Genomic DNA, 21,928 nt, shown 5'->3' with positions numbered 1-21,928 from the left:
TGAGACTTCCCACGCAAAAGAGGGAACGATAAAAAAATTGGTGCTCCAGGCTCTAAGGAACATTCATTTAGAACGAGATCTGCCATGTTATTTATAGCTCCTATAATAATCTCAGCAGATCAATCTTCCTCATCAGATTTGCCGTCGGTTTTTTGTCAAAACTACAAAGTTGCACCTAAAAACATAAATAAAATAAAAACGAACATTCTAATGTTTTATTAAACCAATTACTCTTCTGCCAAACTCAAGGTTTTTGTATGTAACTTCAAAACAATGATTTCTAAATTGCTTCATGAATGTAGCTTTAATTGTTATCTCAAACGTTAGTACTAACATTAATCTTTACGATTATACATTCACCTTCGATGTCGTTTTAGAAGCAATGTGTATTTATTTTCTGAAACGTGTGAATGACCAGTGGAAAATTCAAAAAAGAGTTTGCTGTCTTTTGTGATCAGTTTCTTGCCAAGAAATTCCACGTTGAGTTAGATTTGCAAAACAAATATAGATCGTTTTTTTTTTGCTTTTAACACTAGATCCCCCGATGTTGTAATGATATGTTATTATATGGGCAGCCCATAAGAACCTCATTTGGATAATTACAAATATTCTAAGGTAAATATTTGGATGATTACACATATTTTAAGAATGGCCAAGGTCAGAGTTTCCTTCTATGATGCGATTATCAACCAACCGAATTTCAAGTATGTACCATATTGTCAATCTGTATGTCTTCTTCTCTTCTTCTTTGTCGTTTCCTCATTACTGAGGGTCGTGACCACCTTGGTCCAGTTCTTGCACTAGCTTCCTCCAATGTTGCCTGCATTCGGCCTGCTTAATGGCGCCCGGGACGCTGGTGTTTGTGGCCTCCTTGATAATGTACATCCACCTGGTTGGCAATCTTCCTCGACTTCTCTTTCCTTCCACGTGACCTACAACTGTTAATTTTTCCAAGTTCTCAGGATTTTGTCGGGCCACGTGTCCGAAGTACTTATATAAAGTATGTACAGGTACATAAAACATTCTATTTCTCTCTCGAAGTAATTACGGTTCTTTCAACTACCTTTTTTTTTTTTTTTTTTATTGCTTAGATGGTTGGACGAGCTCACAGCCCACCTGATGTTAAGTGGTTACTGGAGCCCATAGACATCCACAACGTAAATGCGCCACCCACCTTGAGATACAAGTTCTAAGATCTCAAGTATAGTAACGACGGCTGCCCCACCCTTCAAACCGAAACGCATTACTGCTTCACGGCAGAAATAGGCAGGGTGGCGGTACCCACCCGCGCGGACTCACAAGAGGTCCTACCACCAGTAATTACGCAAATTATAATTTTGCGGGTTTCATTTTTGTTACCTAACCTAATGCAATTGGTATTCGCGTTGTAAATTGTAATCTATTCTTATGTGAACAGCGACTATAACTTGGACCCCGACCTCACTCTGACACATCATGGCAACTTGGAAACTTTGCAAATCTCTTAAGAATTAATGAGGCTACATTAACTTACTCACTTTCTCTTTTATTTCTAAAATGGGTAGAAGAAATCACGTCACACCCGGTGTTAAGCGGTCAGCAGAGCCCATAGAAATTAACCACGATAATGCCGCCGCCTATCTTGAGACATGAATTCTAATTTTTACAGTACAACGACTGCTTCACGATAGAAATAGGTAGGATGGTCGCACCCACTAGTGCGGGCTCACGAGACGACCTGTCACCGGCAAAAACATGAGAATGTGTTACAGAAATCATTACATTGATGACAAGCATGTGTATATATTTTAAACGAACCGTGTCATATTTATATAGGTTACTAGCTGACCCGGCAGACTTCGTAGTGCCTCAATCGACAAATAAAAGACCTAAACTTTTGTATAAAATAAACTTAAAAAAAGCAAAAGGAATCCGTCCGACAGGGGGGACACATCAAAGGAAAAACAAAATTGTTTGTTTTTATATAATTCCGAGCACTTTCATATTTTTTCACCTTTTAAACCTTCTCTGGACTTCACAAATAATTCAAGACCAAAATTAGCCAAATCGGTTCAGCCGTTCTCGAGTTTTAGCGAGACTAACGAACAGCAATTCATTTTTATATATAGAGATTAGCCTCAAATTAAATTTATATACTTCAAATTCAATTTTATAAACGTCAAATTAAATTTTGTAAATATCAAATCATCAATAAACACCAATTTCTATTCCAAGCTCAACATTTTTATTTATTAATCTTTTAAAATTAACAAAACTAAAAACAACAAAAAAAAGGAGAAAACGCAAAAGATACACGTATCAATCAAATGCCTTAAAGTCATTGAGTTTGAAATTAGGAAAATTGAATTTGCAGTTAATAGCCTATAATAATATATATATATATTACTATAGTAATATTACAATATTTCATTGAAATCTATACTAATATTATAAAGCTAAAGAGTTTGTTTGTTTGAAGGCGCTAATCTCAGGAACTACTGGTCCGATTTGAAAAATTCTTTCAATGTTAGATAACCCGTTTATTGAGAAAGGCAATAGGCTATATAACATCACGGTCAGGCCAATACAAGTGGAGCATTTTCAAAATTGGGGTTTTAATAGCTCCTTAACATTCTATAATTCAAAAATATTTTCACTTTCTATGTAACTAAAGTGGGGGTAAAATTTAGCGTTATGCCAAAGTAGCTATTCCACGCGGACAGAGTCGCGGGCAAAAGCTAGTTAGTTAATATTCTAAATGCAATCGAAGGTGAATCTGGCGCAAAACAGAATTAATAATAATGTGCTTTCTGTTTGTAAGGTGCCGTCTCAAGAAATACGATGAAGATCTTCCAGAGACCAGCGTCATTATCACCTTCCACAACGAAGCAAGGTCTACATTACTCAGAACCATCGTCAGGTAAATAAATGTGTTAATATAAATAAGTTTATTATTAAAACAAGAGGCAAAAAGCTATTTGGTTTAAGCGACATTTTGGCAATTTACAGGAGAGCCAATTAAAGTAAAAAATTTGAAAAAAATCTCTTAAAAAACTTCTTCAGTTAGTTGGATGTGGTAATCTTAATTAAAGTAAAAATTAAAAACATCGAACTGTTCATGCTAATACCAAATAAAGCGTTTTATTTCAGTTGCTTAGATGGGTGGACGAGCACACAGCCCGCCTGGTGTTAAGTGGTTACTGGAGCCCATGGACATCTACAACGTAAATGCGCCACCCACCTTGATATATAAGTTCTAAGATCTCAGTATCGTTACAACGGCTACCTCACCCTTCAAATCGAAACACATTACTGCTTCACGGCAGAAACAAGCAGGGCGGTGGTACCTACCCGCGCGGACTCACAAGAGGTCCTCCTACCACCAGTAAAAAAAGATTAATGCATATTAATAGAAATGACGCTTAAACCAAGTAGCTTTTCACACCTCGATAAGTAATGAAAGAAGTTACGGTAATCGTTTCTAATGTATTATTGTATTAACTAGCTAACTCCGACCTAGCTTTTTTTTTTATTATTGCTTAGATGGGTGGACGAGCTCACAGCTCACCTGGTGTTAAGTGGTTACTGGAGCCCATAGACATCCACAACGTAAATGCGCCACCCACCTTGAGATATAAGTTCTAAGGTCTCAGTATAGTTACAACGGCTGCCCCACCCTTCAAACCGAAACGCATTACTGCTTCACGGCAGAAATAGGCAGGGCGGTGGTACCTATCCGCGCGGACTCACAAGAGGTCCTACCACCAGTAATTACGCAAATTATAATTTTGCGGGTTTCATTTTTATTACACGATGTTATTCCTTCACCGTGGAAGTCAATCGTGAACATTTGTTGAGTACGTATTTCATTAGAAAAATTGGTACCCGCCTGAGATTCGAACATCAGTGCATCGCTCAACACGAATGCACCGGACGTCTTATCCGTTAGGCCACGACGACTTGTTGTAGCTTGGCTGTGTGTTATCTGATATTAATATTAGAACTGGATTTTGTTAAAAATTTGTTTATTTACATACTTTATTTGCGTGGAACTAAATAAACACACATTTCGTCGCTTGGGTAACCGATACGATATACCTATTAGCTATTTATGCAGACATCACACTTTTTCTCGCTTCGTTTTCCTCAATACTGAAGGTCGTGTGTGAGTTTATTCTGGATCATTCTACGCCATTTGCTCCTATGAACACTAGAAAAGTAGACGGAAGAAGATCACGAGGTAGAAACCCCACACGTTGAACTGACCAGATCCGCACATATAAATATTAGATACATATCCTTAATTAAATGTTTAGTTGTTTTTATTAATGATAGAATAAAACACCAGCCAGATGGTCAGGTCTACTAAGAGAAGCACTTGGTTGTAGTCTGTAGCATGCGGTCCATGCCGCCCATAATCCAACACAGTGGAATAACGGCACATGTGGTTGCGATCCTCAGTAGTGAGGGAACGATGTAGAAAAAGAGTTAATGATAAGCAAATTTGACCAGCGCGCTACTGTTAGCTAAGCGACGATTTTGACCTTATGACCACATATGACGTAATGATAATGAGTTTTATTCACATTACAGCGTTCTGAACAGAAGTCCCGAACGTCTCATCAAAGAAATTATACTGGTTGACGACTTCAGTGATAACCGTAAGTGTGCATTATTTAAAAAAAAAATAGGAATTAGTATTTGTTCGTTCTACATTAAACAAGTAACTGAAAAAATAAAATAAAATATATATCTATAAATAAATAATTTGATAGATATCTCACACGTTTATCTGGCCTCAAATCAGGTTTTTCCCAGAACTGACAAACATCTGTACATATAAATAAAATTGGAGTGTCTGTTTGTAATATTGAAATATCCGCTTTTTGCTACACGTATATAAATATATTTACGATACAAACACCAAAACAACATTTTTTACAATTTTTGTCAGTCTGTTTGTCTGTCTGTTTGTTCCGGCTAATCTCTGGAACGGCTGAACCGATTTTGACGAGACTTTCACTGATAGGTAGCTGATAGGTATAAGGAGTAACTCAGGCTACTTTTTTAGACAATAACCGCGTGTAACATCGCGGGACTTAGCTATCAATAATAAAATTTAATGTTTCCGAAGCGAAGCGAGGGCGGGTCCCTAGTATTTATATAGGATCAAATCTATTCGTGTACACTAAAAGCTGTTGAACTGTTGAAATCGAAACCAAAAGCCCTGAATTCACTAAATACTGCACCACATAATCAATGATACAGCATAATTGGTAACAGAAAAGTATGAAATTAAAACAAATCTGTAAATCTTTATACACACAATAAATTCAAAGCAAATCAAATCAAACGATACTAAGATTGTCTCTTTCACCAATCGCATGTTTGAAAACGCTCTAACTTTGTTTTTATTTTACTGGTGGTAGGACCTCTTGTGAGTTCGCGCGAGTGGGTACCACCACCCTGACTATTTCTGCCGTGAAGCAGTAATGCGTTTCGGTTTGAAGGGTGGGGCAGCCGTTGTAACTATACTTGAGACCTTAGAACTTATATCTCGAGGTGGGTGGCGCATTTACGTCGTAAATGTCTATGGGCTCCAGTAACCACTTAACACTAGGTGGGCTGCGAGCTCGTCCACCCATCTAGCAATAAAAAATAAAAATAAAATATTCCATTCGTTTTACCTACTCCTTATGTCGCTCTCTCATTACTGAGGGTCATGACTTCTCAGCTGCATCATTATCTCATGTACAATTGCTATCCGGCGATCCATGGCCTCGCCTCCACGATGACCTGGAGCTCGATTCAGTTAGTAAGTATCTGCAGTCGGCATCGCTGCGCCATTTTGAGAAGGCGGCACGACATGAGAACCCTCTCATCGTAGCCGCTGGAAATTACATACCCGGCCCAGTAGACCGAATGGTAAACCGTCGACGTCGCCCAAAGCACATCATTACGGATCCTCCTGATCCATTAACGGTGCTTTTAGGCACCACAAGCACCGGTCACCGTCCTAGTCAAACCCGTCGCTTGCGACGAAGGGCTCGACGAGCGAACTAACCCATAGACACAGCCCACTGAGTTTCTCGCCGGATCTTCTCAGTGGGTCGCGTTTCCGATCCGGTGGTAGATTCTGCGAAGCACTGCTCTTGCTAGGGTCAGTGTTAGCAACTCTCCGGTTGAGCCCCGCGAGCTCACCTACTAACGTTAGGGTGAAGCTGAAATAGCCTCTCAAGGCTATCAGCATAGGTAGGAAAAAAAAAAGGCCTCGTAGAGAGCATCGTGGAGCTTGATGTCCAGACAAGATCGAATTTTGGCCGACCATCTTACGGGACTGCCCTCTACTGGTGGTAGGACGTCTTGGGAATCCACACGAGTAGGTACCACCACCCGGCCTATTTCTGCCGTGAAGCAGCAATGCGTTTCTGTTCGAAGAGCAGGGCAGCCGTTGTACTGTTAAAACTTGGGACCTTACAACTCATGTCTCCAGGTGGGTGGTGGCATTTACGTTGTAGATGTCTATGGGCTCCGGTAACCACTTAACACCAGGTGGGCCGCGACCTCGTCCACCCATCTAAGCAATTAAAAAAAACTTGCCTGGCGTTTTACAACAAACAGAATAGCTACTCCATTTTATTTTTGTCATTAAATAGTGTCTTCTGTGTAGCATCAGCGTTCAATGATCAAAATTAACATCACAATTACGAACAGAACCTCTAAAAACAAAAACATTGTTACAAATTTCACAACGAAAACTAATTTTGTGCGATGTGAAATGAATTGTTTACAGCGTCTATTGTTCATTTCGTGATTGTATTATATGAGAACGGTTCTGAGTCCATAGTTGTAAAACATTTCATAAGAATCTCAGCTCAAATTTGCCCAGACATTTTATCTCACTAATATCATATGTATGTTTTGAGGAAGGCCTGAAACACTCTAGCTCCGGTGTCTAGAGATACGGAATCTACCTATATATATTAATACGTGAAGCAAAAACTTTGTATCCCTTTTTACGAAAATTGCGCGGACGGAGGAGTATGAAATTTTCCACACTTAGAGAGAATATAGAGAAAAAGTGCACAATGCTAATATTTTTTTCAAATAATGCATAAAAGATACATTAAATCAATAAAGAAAACATTACACACACTACACACCATATATTTGACGCACACACGCATGCATATTATTTATTGTCAAACTTTTGTTCTTGACGTCTGTTGTCAAATTGAGATTAAATATTGTTTGTTTTTGTTAATATTTTTTATAGTGTAGTATTGGCGAAATTTGTGATTATAGAAGTATAAAATACAATCATAATAGTGTACAAACTTACAATTCCAATTAATTATAGTCGAATTTCGACTACTGCGGGACCTCTAGTATGTTTAAAGATTAATAACAAAAAAAGTTTTCATTAAAGATTAGAGATTAATACAAATTCACAGCTGACATTTTCTTAAGACAATAAATACCATGTAAATGTGAACGGTAGTTTAATGAATATATTAACCACTATAAGAAAATAAAAAAGATGACACATACCACATAAATAAATGATATAATTTTATTAAAAAATCTCTTAATATATTGTGGTAGGTAGCGGCTTGGCTCTGCTCCTGGCGTTGCTGAAGTCATGGGCGACGGTAACCACTCACCATCAGGTGGGCCGTATGCTCATCGAACTACAAGGGCAACAAAAAAAATATTGAAATATCTAATCAAATACGAACCTTATATCAAATACAAATTATATGAATCGCTCGCTGATGTTGCTATTGTCAAAAACAAAAGGTTCGATAAATAAAAAACAAATTATCCTTATCTATTATGAATCCGTTTTATGTGTGGGGTTCCCAATAGGAATCCCGAATTGGATGCACATTTTCTAGAACGTTTCAGACGATTTCAAAAACGTAGGTCAGACACGTCCGAGGCATTTAGCTGTTGATTAAATCAACAATAAGAATGTGAATACACAATCTACTATTCGCTAAAAATAGCTTTCCATAATAGAAAATCATATCAATATATATATTTTCTGTTACAAGAAAGAAACTTAAATTAATTAATTTCGCAAAGCTGATTTCAAAAATTATGCAAAATTTAACGACCTTAAATATTTGAACGTTATAACAAAAACTAGTGGTCTCTAGTCGAAATTCGACTATAATTAAATGAAAGTATAAGTTTGTACACTATTAAGATTCCATTGTCAAAGACTATTATACTTCTATAATCACAGATTTCGCCAAGACTATACTTTAGACAAATATTAGTAACGACAGACAATATTTAATCTATACTCAATTTGACCACAGATTATAAGCAATAAGAAAATTTTGACAATAAACAAATAGTATGCATACGTGTGTGTCAAATACATGTTAGTGTGTGTATTGTTTTTATTTTTGTTGATTTAATGTATTTTTTATGCATAATTGTAGGCTTTGTAGGCAGCGGCTTGGCTCTGCCCTTGGCATTGCTGAAGTCCATGGGCGACGGTAACCACTCACCATCAGGTGGGCCGTATGCTCGTCTGCCTACAAAGGCAATAAAAAAAAATATTTAACGTTCTGCACTCCTTCTCTATATTCTCTAAAGTGTGGGAAATTTCATACTCCTCCGTCCGCGCAATTTTCGTAAAAGTTTTTGCTTCACATATTAATATACCTAAGTATATTTAGATAATTATTTCTAGAACACTTTGTCCTCCCGTAAGTAATGATTGTGGGAAACGATTGGTGATATTTTCCTAAAACTAAAGCTCCGAAACGTGCAAAATCAATTCAAGTAAAATTCACCGGAGCGCCGACTTTAGCTTTCGAGTTTGAAAGCTCGTGAGAAAGATTCGTAAGGATGTAAAATGTGAATAATTTAACTCGCAACAGCGCACGCAAATTCCGAAAGTCGTTTGTCTTGTTCCATTATCAACATACATTTGACTGAATAAATGAGGAATGTTTTTTTTTAATCAATACTAGTGGACCCGGCGAACTTTGTTCCGCCACACGGTTTGTTTCAAACACATCAACCGGTCAACTTCAAAATTCTACTATAATTAACCATAGAATATATTACGTTTATCTGTCAGTTGCGTTTTGTTATTCCATATCAGTTGCGTTTTGTTATACCACGTTTTATGTCGCGTCCCACGGGAACGTTATAAAAAGTATCCTATATTCTTCTCCTGGTTTTAAGCTACTTCCTCACCAATTTTCAGCCAAATCAGTTCAGCCATTCCTGAGTTATAAATAGTGTAACTAACACGACTTTCTTTTATATATAGAGATATGTATTCATAGGATGTTAATTCTATAGTAGATCTGTCAATTCTACAATAGATCGGCTGGCAAACTCACCACTTACTTGATTAAGTTAGCGTACCCTGTGTGCTACTGCATTCTGTAAGCTCGAATTATCACAGCATTGAAATAACTAAAATACTTCTTCACAGCGAAAGATCAGTGATAAAGTGAGGCCACGTCTAAGCATGAAGTGGAAACCTCTATTGTACTGAATAACGACTGCCCCACTCTTCAAACTGGAACTACCCATGCAAGCACACAATAGACTTACATCTCTCTATAGTACTCACCGTCACCACTAGATTAATCTAACGTTGTAGAAGACTACCACTATTATTCTACTAAGAAGAGTGAATTTTGTTCACTGTGCAACAGCAAATTGCCTAAGTAACTATAGCGGCAATTAAAATTGATTACACATAACTCGGTTTACATATGTAGGTACTCACATTTCACTGAAAATCAAAATGGAATCGGCATTCTTAGGAGTACATAAAATCATAGCGGTGTGACTTTTTTTATTGCTTAGTTGGGTGGATGAGCTCACAACCTACCTGATGTTAAGTGGTCACCGAAGCCCATAAACATCTACAATGTAAGACATGAGTTCTAAGGTCTCCGTTTTTTACAGTACAACGGCTGCCCCACCCTTCAAACTGAAAGGCATTATTGCTTCACGGCAGAAATAGGGTGGTGGTACCTACCCGTGTGGTCTCACAAGACTTCCTACCACCAATAACTACCACTAGTTACTATTGTGTTGAGACCCTCTCGGGCTTAGAATAATGCCCTCGTTCTTAAACTTGGGAGTAAATTAACAGAATCTCCTGTCTCGGTTGCTTGCGTCTTTCTTACTTACTTTGATAAAAACCTTCATTTCCTTGTCACAGCGGAAGACGGAGCAGCATTACGATCTATAAGAAAGGTCCGCGTAATCCGCAACACAAAACGAGAGGGTCTGATGAGGTCCAGGGTTAGAGGAGCTGACGCCGCAACTGCTCCAGTCCTCACCTTTTTGGACTCTCATGTAGAATGCAACGTACATTGGCTGGAACCTTTGCTGCAAAGGATCAAAGACGTAAGTAAAGAGAGTTATTGTTTTTTTTTGTTTTTTTTTGCTCCATTAATCATATCCGAACAGAGAGGCTCGTCCCGAAGTCCGTCTGGTGCCTCATAAGGATCACAACAATCCGGTTAGTTAGTGTTTTGCTCCACATAAGACGGTTAAAGGTTTTGTCCTACCTTCATTTGTGCCCTGGCCCTCTAAGTGTTTCGGGTCTCCCTCACATGTCGGCCTGGGGACCGGCGAAGGGGACCTAAGAAGACGGCGTGCAAGCTGCTCTGCACGCTTTTTATGCAAAAGCATCCGGGTGATGGAAGGCCGGCTATCCTCAACCCACGCTGGTTCTGACCCAGCGGGGTATTCCGAGGGTAGACCATTCTAACCGGCGCCATCTAGGCGGGCTTCGGATAGCCTGCTGACCGAGAGGGCTGGTGGTCGTGGCGCCGACGACCGCCAGTTCGGCGTCCCGAGGGGGAGGGTAATGGGAGAGATGTGCTCCGCACTAAAGGCTTCACTTTCCCCCCTTTGCCTTTTCATGAGTTCTGTCTCATGCGAGGTTTGGATGCTGGTTGTTGAGCGACAGGAGGTTTTAGTCGGTTCAACTCCGACATGCTCTGCCCTCCATCCCCAGTGGAGGGCGGAAGTCCGGTGATTTCCTCCTGACAAAAAAAAAAAACCTCCATTTGTGGTGAACATTGGAAACGCGCTATGAAATAAGCACTACAATCTTCATTCATTTCGTTCACTTTATATCAAGGTGTTACTCATCGAAAATCGTTCGTTGTTATACATTAACTGTCCTAAAAAAAATCAGTAATGATTTTATAGCACAGATTTTAGTTAATGGAGAATGAATCGCCTAATTAGTCTCTTCCACGAGATGGAGAAACAACCTGAGTTCTCCGCCGGATGCAGACTGCGCCGGATCGATTATTATTGCGAGCCTTGGGGAAGGCCTATGTCCAACGATAGATGTGCGTAGAATAATAAAAAACGTAGTTGACTTTTTTCAAGTTTCTTTTTTTTACAAATCTGTGTGAAAGTGATTTTGTTTACATGTAAATTTTATCACGAAAGTCCTCGAAATACGCAACTTTCATCTTTTTCGTATATTTGATGCGCGATTGACTTATAAAAAGGAAAAATTACACCTAAATTACAAAACATCAAGTCATAGCTTGGCGTATTACCGCCATCACCACCGATGGCGGTAATATGCCGACAGCTGTCATTCAATGAACGCAATCGGTGACTAATCGACTGATTATCTATTATGTTCCACACTAGAGAGTTGAATTAAGTCGTTTTAACTTGTTTACAACATTTATAAGAGTGGATACATACTGGTACACGAATTTATAACGTGTAATTTTATTGAATTTTGTGTTTTTTTAAATGAATAATTATGGAAATTATGGAATTAGGTACATAATTGATTATATTTGACATTAATAGATTAAGCATCAGATTTTTATCAAATCAAAGTTAATCTTAATTTCAAATACTATTCACCAAAAAAGTATTTATTCAAATGGAGTTTACGTACAAAAATCCACCAGTTATTTTTCCGCTTGTAATAGATATTGATATATCAAATTTACAAGAAGTACATTGCTTTATGTACCTAGATGACATAGTAGTAGTATTAAACTGTCGTTTCAAAAAACAAAATCTAAATTTGGATCTACAGGTGTAGAATACTCAAATATTAAATCTGAGAAATATGAAGATGCTCGTAAAGCTATTGCCTTAGCCACTTAGGTACTAATCGAAATGTAATCATCAAAGAATCGCCTGAAGTCAAACGAATTCTGTTCTGAAGTCGTGTAAAGATAATTATTAAAATTATCAGACGACACCTTACAATCAATCTTTGATTCCTCAAATTCGGAGAGTAAATTGAAATATTCACTTTTGTTTCTCGAAAGGAATTAATTTAAAACATGATACATTACAATTTTGTAACTCAATAATGCACGGAAGCTCAAATCAAAGAACGTAATTACGTTGTCCTATTAACCAAAAATAAAGTAAATTATCATTGAGATCATTCTGAATACGGTTTCTCAAAATTTTTAATCATAGTAATAACCTTCGGAATATCGTACAGCTCTCGAAATTACGATCAAAGTATTAATTTTTTCTATTTATAAATAATTTTAATTCTAACATTAAATATTTCAAGTCATCCAAACACCAATCTCTACGAGTGATGTCAAATGTGGTTAATCGTTATTATTTACGGTTACCGCGTTGTGTATTTTAAGTCAAAATGACATACAATGATAGTGTCGTCAACTGTATTTTGAAATATGTAAATTTGAAAAATTGTTTTCTGACCGTATTTTGACGTGACGTCTTATAATTCTATGGAGCCGGCTGCACAAACGAAAAACATGACTGATGCGGCGTTACCTCGCTCTGAGACGTTCCATTTAAGGCTTGAAGTGCAAACGAGAGCGCGCAACGAGCGACAAAGAGGCACAATCGGCCTCCGCGTTCGGCAGCGTTCGACACCTGTCTCTCTCCTGCTTGAGTGAGCGATGCATCCGCGTAGACAGCTGCTATACATTTACATGTTTTCGTCAAGTATGAAGTTCAGTGAAAAGCGAATGCGGTGTCAATTGTCCATACAAAATATCTATCAAAGAAATAAAATTAAAATTTTCTTTTGAAAAACGAAACCATTCCATCAGTATTTTCTTATGACGTTGTCACGTTCAACTATCGTCAGTAAACCGAATTTACAGACAACCGATTTTTTTTTCTTACGAAGACACTTTACTGAGCCAAAGCGAACATAACATACGAAACGGGTGTATTAAATACGATTGCACGTAATAAATGACGTTCGGTTTAATGGTATAATTAAGCGTTTATCGTAATCAACATAAAATACATCTAAGCACTGTCAGAAATTCGACAACGATTATTTTGAACATTAAATAGTGCTTCGTGCTCCCACAAGTTAACGCACGAAATGCCAAGTTGTGAAACACCCGGTAATCTACTTTACGCAATAGATTGATGGCATTATAACAACGCTGGTGAAATGCTAAGAATATAAATACGTTCACATTTATTTCAGTGCTATAACTTGGGACCGGGCTTAGAAGATGTGATACTATATTTAATATATTATTTATTTTAGTTATCGATGCTAAATAACTAAGGATAGAGTTAAGACTTTAATATTATATTATAGAGTATATAAAAATAAAATTGTTAACAAAAAGAAAATTAAGATATATAAATGAAATACTGCCTGAATAAAGGCTATAATAATAATAATAATAATAATAATAATAAGATACTATATGAATTTATTTATTACTACATAGTTTGTATGTACTGTATGTATGTATTTGTACTAAATGTATACGTACCGCCACATATAGAGAGAGATGGAGAAGTCTCTCAAAAGCCGCAACCAAGCAATAATACATACACAACCACGACCACTTCGCCAAGAGTGTACGACTGAAAAGAAGCAGAATTACTAGCTTAGGGCGTTTCATAATTTAGAACAATTTCGGTGGGTTTGCGAATAATGACAAAGAGAAAATCATCTACCGAATGTGTGATATTGCTTGGTAGACCGACGGTCCAAATGTTGTTGTTTGGAACATTAAATTACAAATTTATCTTCAAACTGAGTCGACTATTATCAAAGCCGGCAATGTGACTTTTGGACAATTATTGGTAAATCAGAAAAACGAATTATTGACTTTGTATTCCATTGGCAGTCACAAAACTCTTCTGAACGACATCTTAGATAAATAACAGGTTAACTATTAATCTTTATTTAATGCAGGTTTTGAACCGTATTCTTTGAAGGAGACGATTATATTCAAATCAAACTGTATTGACATATCAATCATTTTTTTTGTCCAAATGCACAGATTTCCACCTTTGATAATAGACGACTCAACTGTCGTAAGCGAGATTTAGGCATCTATCAAATATATTGTGTTGTATGACGGCTACCACTAAAATGGAAATCTATCTATTTTCCATCTTACTTACTGGTGATAGAACCTCTTGTGAGTCCGCACGGGTAGGTACCACCACCCTGCCTAATTCTACCGTCAAGCAGTAATGCATTTCAGTTTGAAGGGTGGGGCGACCGTTGTAACTATGCTGAGAGATATATACCTTAGAACTCATATCTTAAGGTGGGTGGCGGCATTTACCTTGTAGATGTCTATGGACTCCGGTAACCAGTCAACATCAGGTGGGCCGTGAGCTGGTCCACTTATGTAAGCAACAAAAAAATTATGTTTAGCTTTTATCCAAAAAGTTCAAAATAGTATTTCCTTCGGTTCTATCGAATCTTAAACATAATTAAAAATACTTTTACGGTTTAATCTCGTGTTTCTATTGTCCTAATTATATTTCCGTTCCTTCTAATACTTTCCAGTTTTAGTGGTCATGGTCTCACCGTCCGACCGACTCGTCTTTTATCATGAAAACTGTAAAGTTAAAGATACTGACTTTGGCTAAGGATCCAATCCGGACACCGTGACCATTAGTGTACTAATCACTCGACCAACAAGGCGTCAATAGCTTGACCTTCAAGATATATGATTCCACAAGTGTACTAGACCAGTCGAACGGTGACAGACGCGCTCTGTGTATAATGTCATGGCCTCAAAACACTACTAGAAATGTCTGAGCAACAAATAAACGTCCTTGACCGATTGGTGATTGTATCTAATCCGGATTGTTCACATATATAAAGGTAGATTTAGGTCTTAGGCTTTTTATGAGCTCAGTAAATCCAAGACTTCATCCCCTTGGAAACAACAAATGGATAAAATATAATTTGTAAATTAATACATACATTACTGGTGGTAGGACCTCTTGTGAGTCCACACGGGTAGGTACCACCACCCTGTCTATTTCTGCCGTGAAGCGGTAATGCGTTTCGGTTTTGAAGGGTGAGGCAGCCGTTGTAGCTATACTGAGACCTTAGAACTCATATCTCAAGGTGAGTGGCGGCATTTACGTTATAGATGTCTATGGGCTCCGATAACCACCATCAGGTGGGCTGTGAGCTCGTCCAACGACGAATGCAATAAAAAAAATAAAAAAAAATACGTTTTTTTTATTTTTTTTATTGACTTTGTAGGCAGACGGGCATACGGCCCACCTGATGGTGAGTGGTTACCGTCGCCCATGGACTTCAGCAATGCCAGGGGCAGAGCCAAGCCGCTGCCTACCGGTACCTACGTGATATTATGCCACGCAGACGCAGGTACCGCCATCCTCCCTGTCTCCGCAATAATGCGGTTATGTAATTAAGACTTTGACCTTACCGTTCAAGGTGGTTAGGTGGTGGCATTCATGTTGTGATGACATTTTACTTCATGGCCCAAGAGCTAAACCACCCATCGAGTTTGGTAGTTCAAAAATCGATTCAAACTCTAAGAAAAGTAAAAAACAATCCAAAGCCAAAGCAAAAAAGAATTTTTGTAAGAACATTCATTTGAAAACTAACTTTTCATTATTTCATTGCATTTATATTGTAAGTATTATATTATAAGCATTCTTCAGAACTATATTCAACGTTATTGTTAAAGTTGTTGGATAAACGTATTATTCATTATTTTTCATTTAAATATTGTAATAATTGTTAGGTTATAATTACTTATCGTAAAAATGAATATTTAAAAAAATTTAATTTTTTTTTTTTTTTATCTAGTATTTAAAAAAAAAAAAGACTTGCCCGCTGAGTTTCTTGCCAATTCTTCTCAGGACGGAGGCTGATTCTCGTGAATTGGCGGTAGTTCTTTTGACGTTCAACAAGTATGTACTTTCATTGATGTTAAATAAAACTTTTTTGATTTGATTTGATTTGATTTCTATACTAAATACTTTCGAAAAAGATTATATTAAATTGTTTTTAAATATGTAATGTAATAACATTTCATAATAATGAATATTATTACTATTATTATTATTACTTAATGACTATATTTCGATGCAAAACAATTGGATGCGAAATCTCATTATTATAATTGTTGAAAGTGAAATTTATTCGAACCATTTTTACGATCTTAACTGATAATATCCGTTTGAATAAAAATAAATGTCAACAATAAAACTGGTAATTTTCAAAATAAAATGAGATTTATCAATTCGAATGACAACAACCAATTGTAAATACAGTCAAACCTGGATAAGCGAGAGTTCAAGAGAGCACAATCTCATTCTCGCTTATAGAGGTTTCTCACTAACCCGAGTTTCTCGCTAATGCTCCCTCTGAATTTAATTTCGCGATTTCCCGGATTCAAACGCATTCACTATTTTAAGTTTATCACTTAATGGCAGTACTTTGATTTTCCGTTTTAACATGATGCAGAACAGAACTTTCCTTCGCAATTGATTAACAATAAACTGAGTAAGTCCGACAAAGAGGACGGTACACAGGCACACGGGTCCATTTTTTTTTTTTTTTTTTTATTGCCTTTGTAGGCAGACGGGCATACGGCCCACCTGATGGTGAGTGGTTACCGTCGCCCATGGACTTCAGCAATGCCAGGGGCAGAGCCAAGCCGCTGCCTACCGCTTAATACTCTCCATAAGCCTCGTTTGAAGAAGGACATGTCATAGCGCTCGGGAAACACCGTGGAGGGGAGCTCATTCCATAGCCGGATGGTACGTGGCAAAAAAGATCTCTGGAAACGCACTGTGGATGACCGCAGTGGCTCCAGGTAGTATGGATGAACTCTACTCCGGTGGCGGGCGGTGCGATGGTAAAAACGAGATGCTGGTATCATCTCGAACAATTCCTCAGAGCACTCCCCATGGAACATACGGTACAAAATACAGAGGGAACCGAAGTCCCTCCGCAGACCCAGAGGCTCCAATCGAAAAGAAATCGAATAAATAACAACGTTATTTAGTTCCACTTAATAGAATAGGTTCAATATTGACGAGAAAACAATACAAAAACAATGTTAAGAAGTTCCACGAAAGTTAAGAATGGGTCATAAAATAGCAGATGTTAAATTTGTAATTTGTTTTGTCATTTGTTCCTCCTAAATAATATAAATAAATAAAGCTCGACTGTCGCTTATAGAGGTATAGATAAGTAGCAGTCTCACTCACGGAGGTCCATGAGGCAAAAACGACTCTCTCTTACAGAGGTTTCTGTTTCTCGCTAATAGAGGTTTTAGGAGCTAAAAATGACGGGTCCTGGCTATTACTCTCACTTATAGAGTTTTCTCACTTATCCAGTTCTCACTTATCCAGGTTTGACTGTATATATTTTTTTTTCAAATAACTTTTACAGGCGCGTTTTTATTCGTCATGACTTTATCACCGATTCGGATTGCTGTCTTAGAATTCGGGAAACAATCGTGACGTAAGTCGGCGCTTTAGCTCTTTTCCAAATATCGTATTTCGCAATGCAAAAAAGGTCATTAAATATCTTAAACCATTTCAAATAAAAATATAATAACAGCACATCACGAAAACCTCTATTCTAATTTAGCATATATTTAATTGCTTTTAAGATTACATTAAGTTGTAGGATTATAAGCATTGATAGCTGTTCGTAAGCAAATAGAACGTGAATGTAACGAATATATCTTGAGACGATTAAAGGCTCAATTAGTTTGATCAAACACGCGTCCAACTCTTCAAATCGCTAAGCAATTTGATTGTACATATTTATAAAATAGAAAAAGTTGGACTGTGAGCATTTCGCTCATTCGGCGTCATTAAAGTAATCTCTCGATGGGCAATGGTTCGAAAATATATGTTTATTTTAACCTACAGATGTGAAGGGTTCATTAGTTTACAAAACGATCACAAACATTTTATTAATTATAGCTGACCCGGCAGACTTCGTAGTGCCTCAATCGATAAATAAAAGACCTAAACTTTTGTATAAAACAAACAAAAGGAATCCGTCCGACGGGGGACACATTAAAAGAAAAACAAAATTGTTATTTTTTTTTAAAATAGCATTTTCATATTTATTTACCTTTTAAACCTTCTCTGGACTTCCACGAATAATTCAAGACCAAAATTAGCAAAATCGGTCCAGCCGTTCTCGAGTTTTAGCGAGACTAACGAACAGCAATTCATTTTTATAAATATAGTTAATTAATGAATACATCAGCTGATAAAGTCCAAAATATATATATTATGTTTAATGTTAGAAAAAACGTATCAACTTGTCTACTTCATTCACTTCGGTCAGTAGGAAATCGCATTATTTCAAGGCTGCTTACAGAATCGCTCGACCGGAAACTGTTACGGCATCGCAATAAAAATACTTTGCATTATTGCAACCCGAGCCCCACTTGACTCAACTTGAAGTGCACTATATATTGGGGGCTGGTGCAAGACAAGCGCGACGAGCGATTCTCAAACGCAAAACCTTGTTGTTTTAAATTCAGGAAATACTTACGTCCGGGTTTTCTTTTCTTTTCATTTGACACATTGAAACGGTTTCTTTTTTTCAATTAAAAAATTCACACTTCACCTCCGATCAAAATTTAATGGGGACACTCAATGACATTTTCCAGTTTCCAATTTTAAAATAGTTGAGAATTTTCGTAGTGATTATCGAAAATGTTGCTTCTAATAACGGTATTTTTTGTTAGCATGTAAATTTATTTTCCGACCTATTTGCTAGTCACCTAAGACACTATTCCAGCTACGCTCGGTCGGGATACGTGGAAGCTATCGTAGCATAATTGTGACCGATGTGAAATACATGGTAGTTTCAGGTGTGAGATCACAATGCGCGATACCACCATCAGCATAATACTGATTCTCGTGTCAGGGGCGTCACACGACTGTTGCCATCCTTCTTTGTTTTTTTATTCGTATAGTATTTTATTTTCTTAAAGTATGACGAAGAAATCATGTGTGCCAGTATAGCTTTAGGTAAAGCAATCAAAGGCGATATTCATATTCATGTCTATGAACATCGACTTATTCAATAATTTTTTTTATTTATTTTTAATTGCCTCAACATACTAACTGTCATGGACGTAAGCAATAAAACGCTGCTTACTAACTAGACAGTACGTCCGATATCCGACTAAATCAATAGACTTTACATGCTCTAATTGTAAACGAAAAAAATCGAATTTCACAATTCTTGTGACTTGTACTATAGAAAAATTGCTCAATCAAAGTGAACGGAAGACGCTTCACGTTGTGCAAGGACTATGGGTCCGTTCACGTCGCATTGCACACGCCATTCGGTGGCATCGACTTGACAACTTCTATGCTCTGTGTGCTTAGTGCGAGTTTTTTAACGTTCTCGATAGCGTAAAAGTTAGCCCAATTTTGTATGCAGTTAAAACAGCGCCCCTAGCGGCAAACGTAGGCAAACGATCCAACTCCATACAAATATGAGCTAACTTTTACGCTATCGAGAACGTTAAAAAACTCGCACTAAGCACACAGGTACTCCGACAGTCGTGTTGCAGATCACGTGATAACTGATAATGACGGGCTACCGAGGTTAGACTCTTACAGAGTTTTTATTGCACTAAAAGCTTAGCTCACCATATTAAGGGTTCACCAGAGGTCACAGTACAATGTCGCCGTCCACCTTAGTATATATTATATGTTACGGTAAAAGTAGATATTGCGACAAATGTACACATTTTCCGGTAAATGTGCACATTTGCCTCCTCGTTTGGGTAATGTGCATTCAACTAACATTTACAATTTCAAAGAAGGGAAACGTACATTGAATTCACAATGACCATGTCGTTTTGGTAAATGTGAGTATGGTATACAAGATATGAAATCGCAAGTGCTATTAACGTGGCGCGCATGCGCATGCGCACATCTAACCTAACCTAACCTAACCTGCAACATATTATATTATAATATGCAAAGAAAAGTATGTTTTGTTTGTCATTTACATTTTTTAATTAAAATAATTTTCGTTATTAAAGCCTTTTGTATTATATTTATTTAGATATTTTTTTTACTGCAACAACATTATTAATTTATTTGTATTTACTGTAACTTTTCTTAAAGCATGAAGGTAAGAGTATACATTTACCAAAACGTGAAGGCAAGAGTACACATTTCCTGTGAAATGTACATATACATTATATTCAGTTCACATATACCTAACTTTTTGGCAAATGTCCACATTTACCGGTAAAAGTGTACATTTCCCAAGAGTGTACATTTACCGTAACATATTATACACACATACAAGCCTCAACTAAGTCGTTTCAATGCACGATTGCTTCGCGGCAGAAATATACAAAATAGCGGAACGTTTTCATTGAGGCTCACAATACCAGGAAATGCGATAACATTACTTTGGTATAAATCTCAAACAACACTGCTGCTCATTTCCTGATGAAGGCATTTAACAACTTTTACTTACGGGTAGTTATGGGAGACTTATCCTGGGCGATCAGCTTATGAACAATTATTTTAAGGCCACTCTAGACCCTTACCCCGTATTTTATTGTATACTACCACTGAATTTCTGAATTTCTTTATTTGTACGCCACCTGTTTATTTGGATGATGTTTCTGACCATATGTTTTTTGGTACAATTTTTCCTTATTAGGGAAAGGCAAGGGGATCTAAGCCCATAGATGATACACTTAATATTTATGAATATTTTAGACTTATGACATTGACTCAAGTGTCAATAAAGTTTCATCTTAATCGAATCAAAAGAGAACGAACAGTAACTCATTTATTGTTAATAAACATAAGTATTTTATTTTAATTTAATAAACATTATTTTAACAATATAAAAGTCTCCGTTTTGTTATAGGTGATATTAGAACGGTATGTTATTGTAAAATTGCATGTACGAATGTAACAAAAAACCTTAGTACAAAAATAATGCAATACGGTTCGTTATACAAGATCATCATTTTACAATCTCCTTTCGTAATACGAAGTAGTTTCGATACGCTCAGATTTTTTTTATTCATCCATATTCGCGTCTGAAAGGCTGCGAATGTTTGTTCTTTTTCTACCTATTTCGTGATAGCCTAAGGGCTATTCCAGCTACGCTATGTCTAGTAGGTGAGCTAACGGAGCTCAACCTGAGAGAGCGTGCTAACACTGACCCTAGCAAGAGCAGTTCTTTTTTTTTCCTACCTATGCTGATAGCCTTGAGAGGCTATTTCATCTTCTCCTTGACGTGTAGGTGAGCGAAACCGGGAGTTCCCGTGAGTGAAACCGGGAATGTTGCTAACACTGGCCCTAGCAAGAGCAATGCTTTTTTTCCTGCCTATGCTGATAGCCTTGAGAGGCTACTTCAGCTTCTCCTTGGCGTATAGGTGAGCGAAACCGGAAGTTCCCGTGAGCGAAACCGGGAGTTCCCGTGAGTGAAACCGGGAGTGTTGCTAACACTGGCCCTAGCAAGAGCAGTCCCTCGCAAAATCTACCACCGGATCGGAAACGCGACCCACTGAGAAGATCCGGCGAGAAACTCAGTGGGCTGTGTCTGTGGGTTAATTCACTCGTTGCGCCCTCCGTCGCAAGCGACGGACTCGACGAGGACGGCTACCGGTGCTTGTGATACCTAAAAGCACCGTTAATGGATCAGAAGGATTCG

At 37.5% G+C, this 21,928-nt stretch overlaps 1 protein-coding gene across 1 annotated transcript in view; it reads left to right on the top strand.

The window, feature by feature from the left end:
- Positions 1–21,928, top strand: part of LOC114248318 (polypeptide N-acetylgalactosaminyltransferase 2) — a 116,141-nt gene that overhangs the window by 76,632 nt on the left and 17,581 nt on the right. Inside the window, exons 3-5 of the mRNA XM_089732118.1 lie at positions 2,801–2,899; positions 4,573–4,640; positions 10,184–10,371. Coding sequence (XP_089588244.1) covers positions 2,801–2,899; positions 4,573–4,640; positions 10,184–10,371 — 355 coding nt within the window. The remainder of the gene's footprint in view (positions 1–2,800; positions 2,900–4,572; positions 4,641–10,183; positions 10,372–21,928) is intronic.

The sequence above is a fragment of the Bombyx mandarina genome, chromosome 12, assembly GCF_030267445.1.
Source record: "Bombyx mandarina strain Sakado chromosome 12, ASM3026744v2".
In the NCBI taxonomy this organism is placed as follows: Eukaryota; Metazoa; Arthropoda; class Insecta; order Lepidoptera; family Bombycidae; genus Bombyx; species Bombyx mandarina.
The sequence above is the reverse complement of the archived record's forward strand: the minus strand, read 5'-3'. Positions and strand labels throughout refer to the sequence as shown.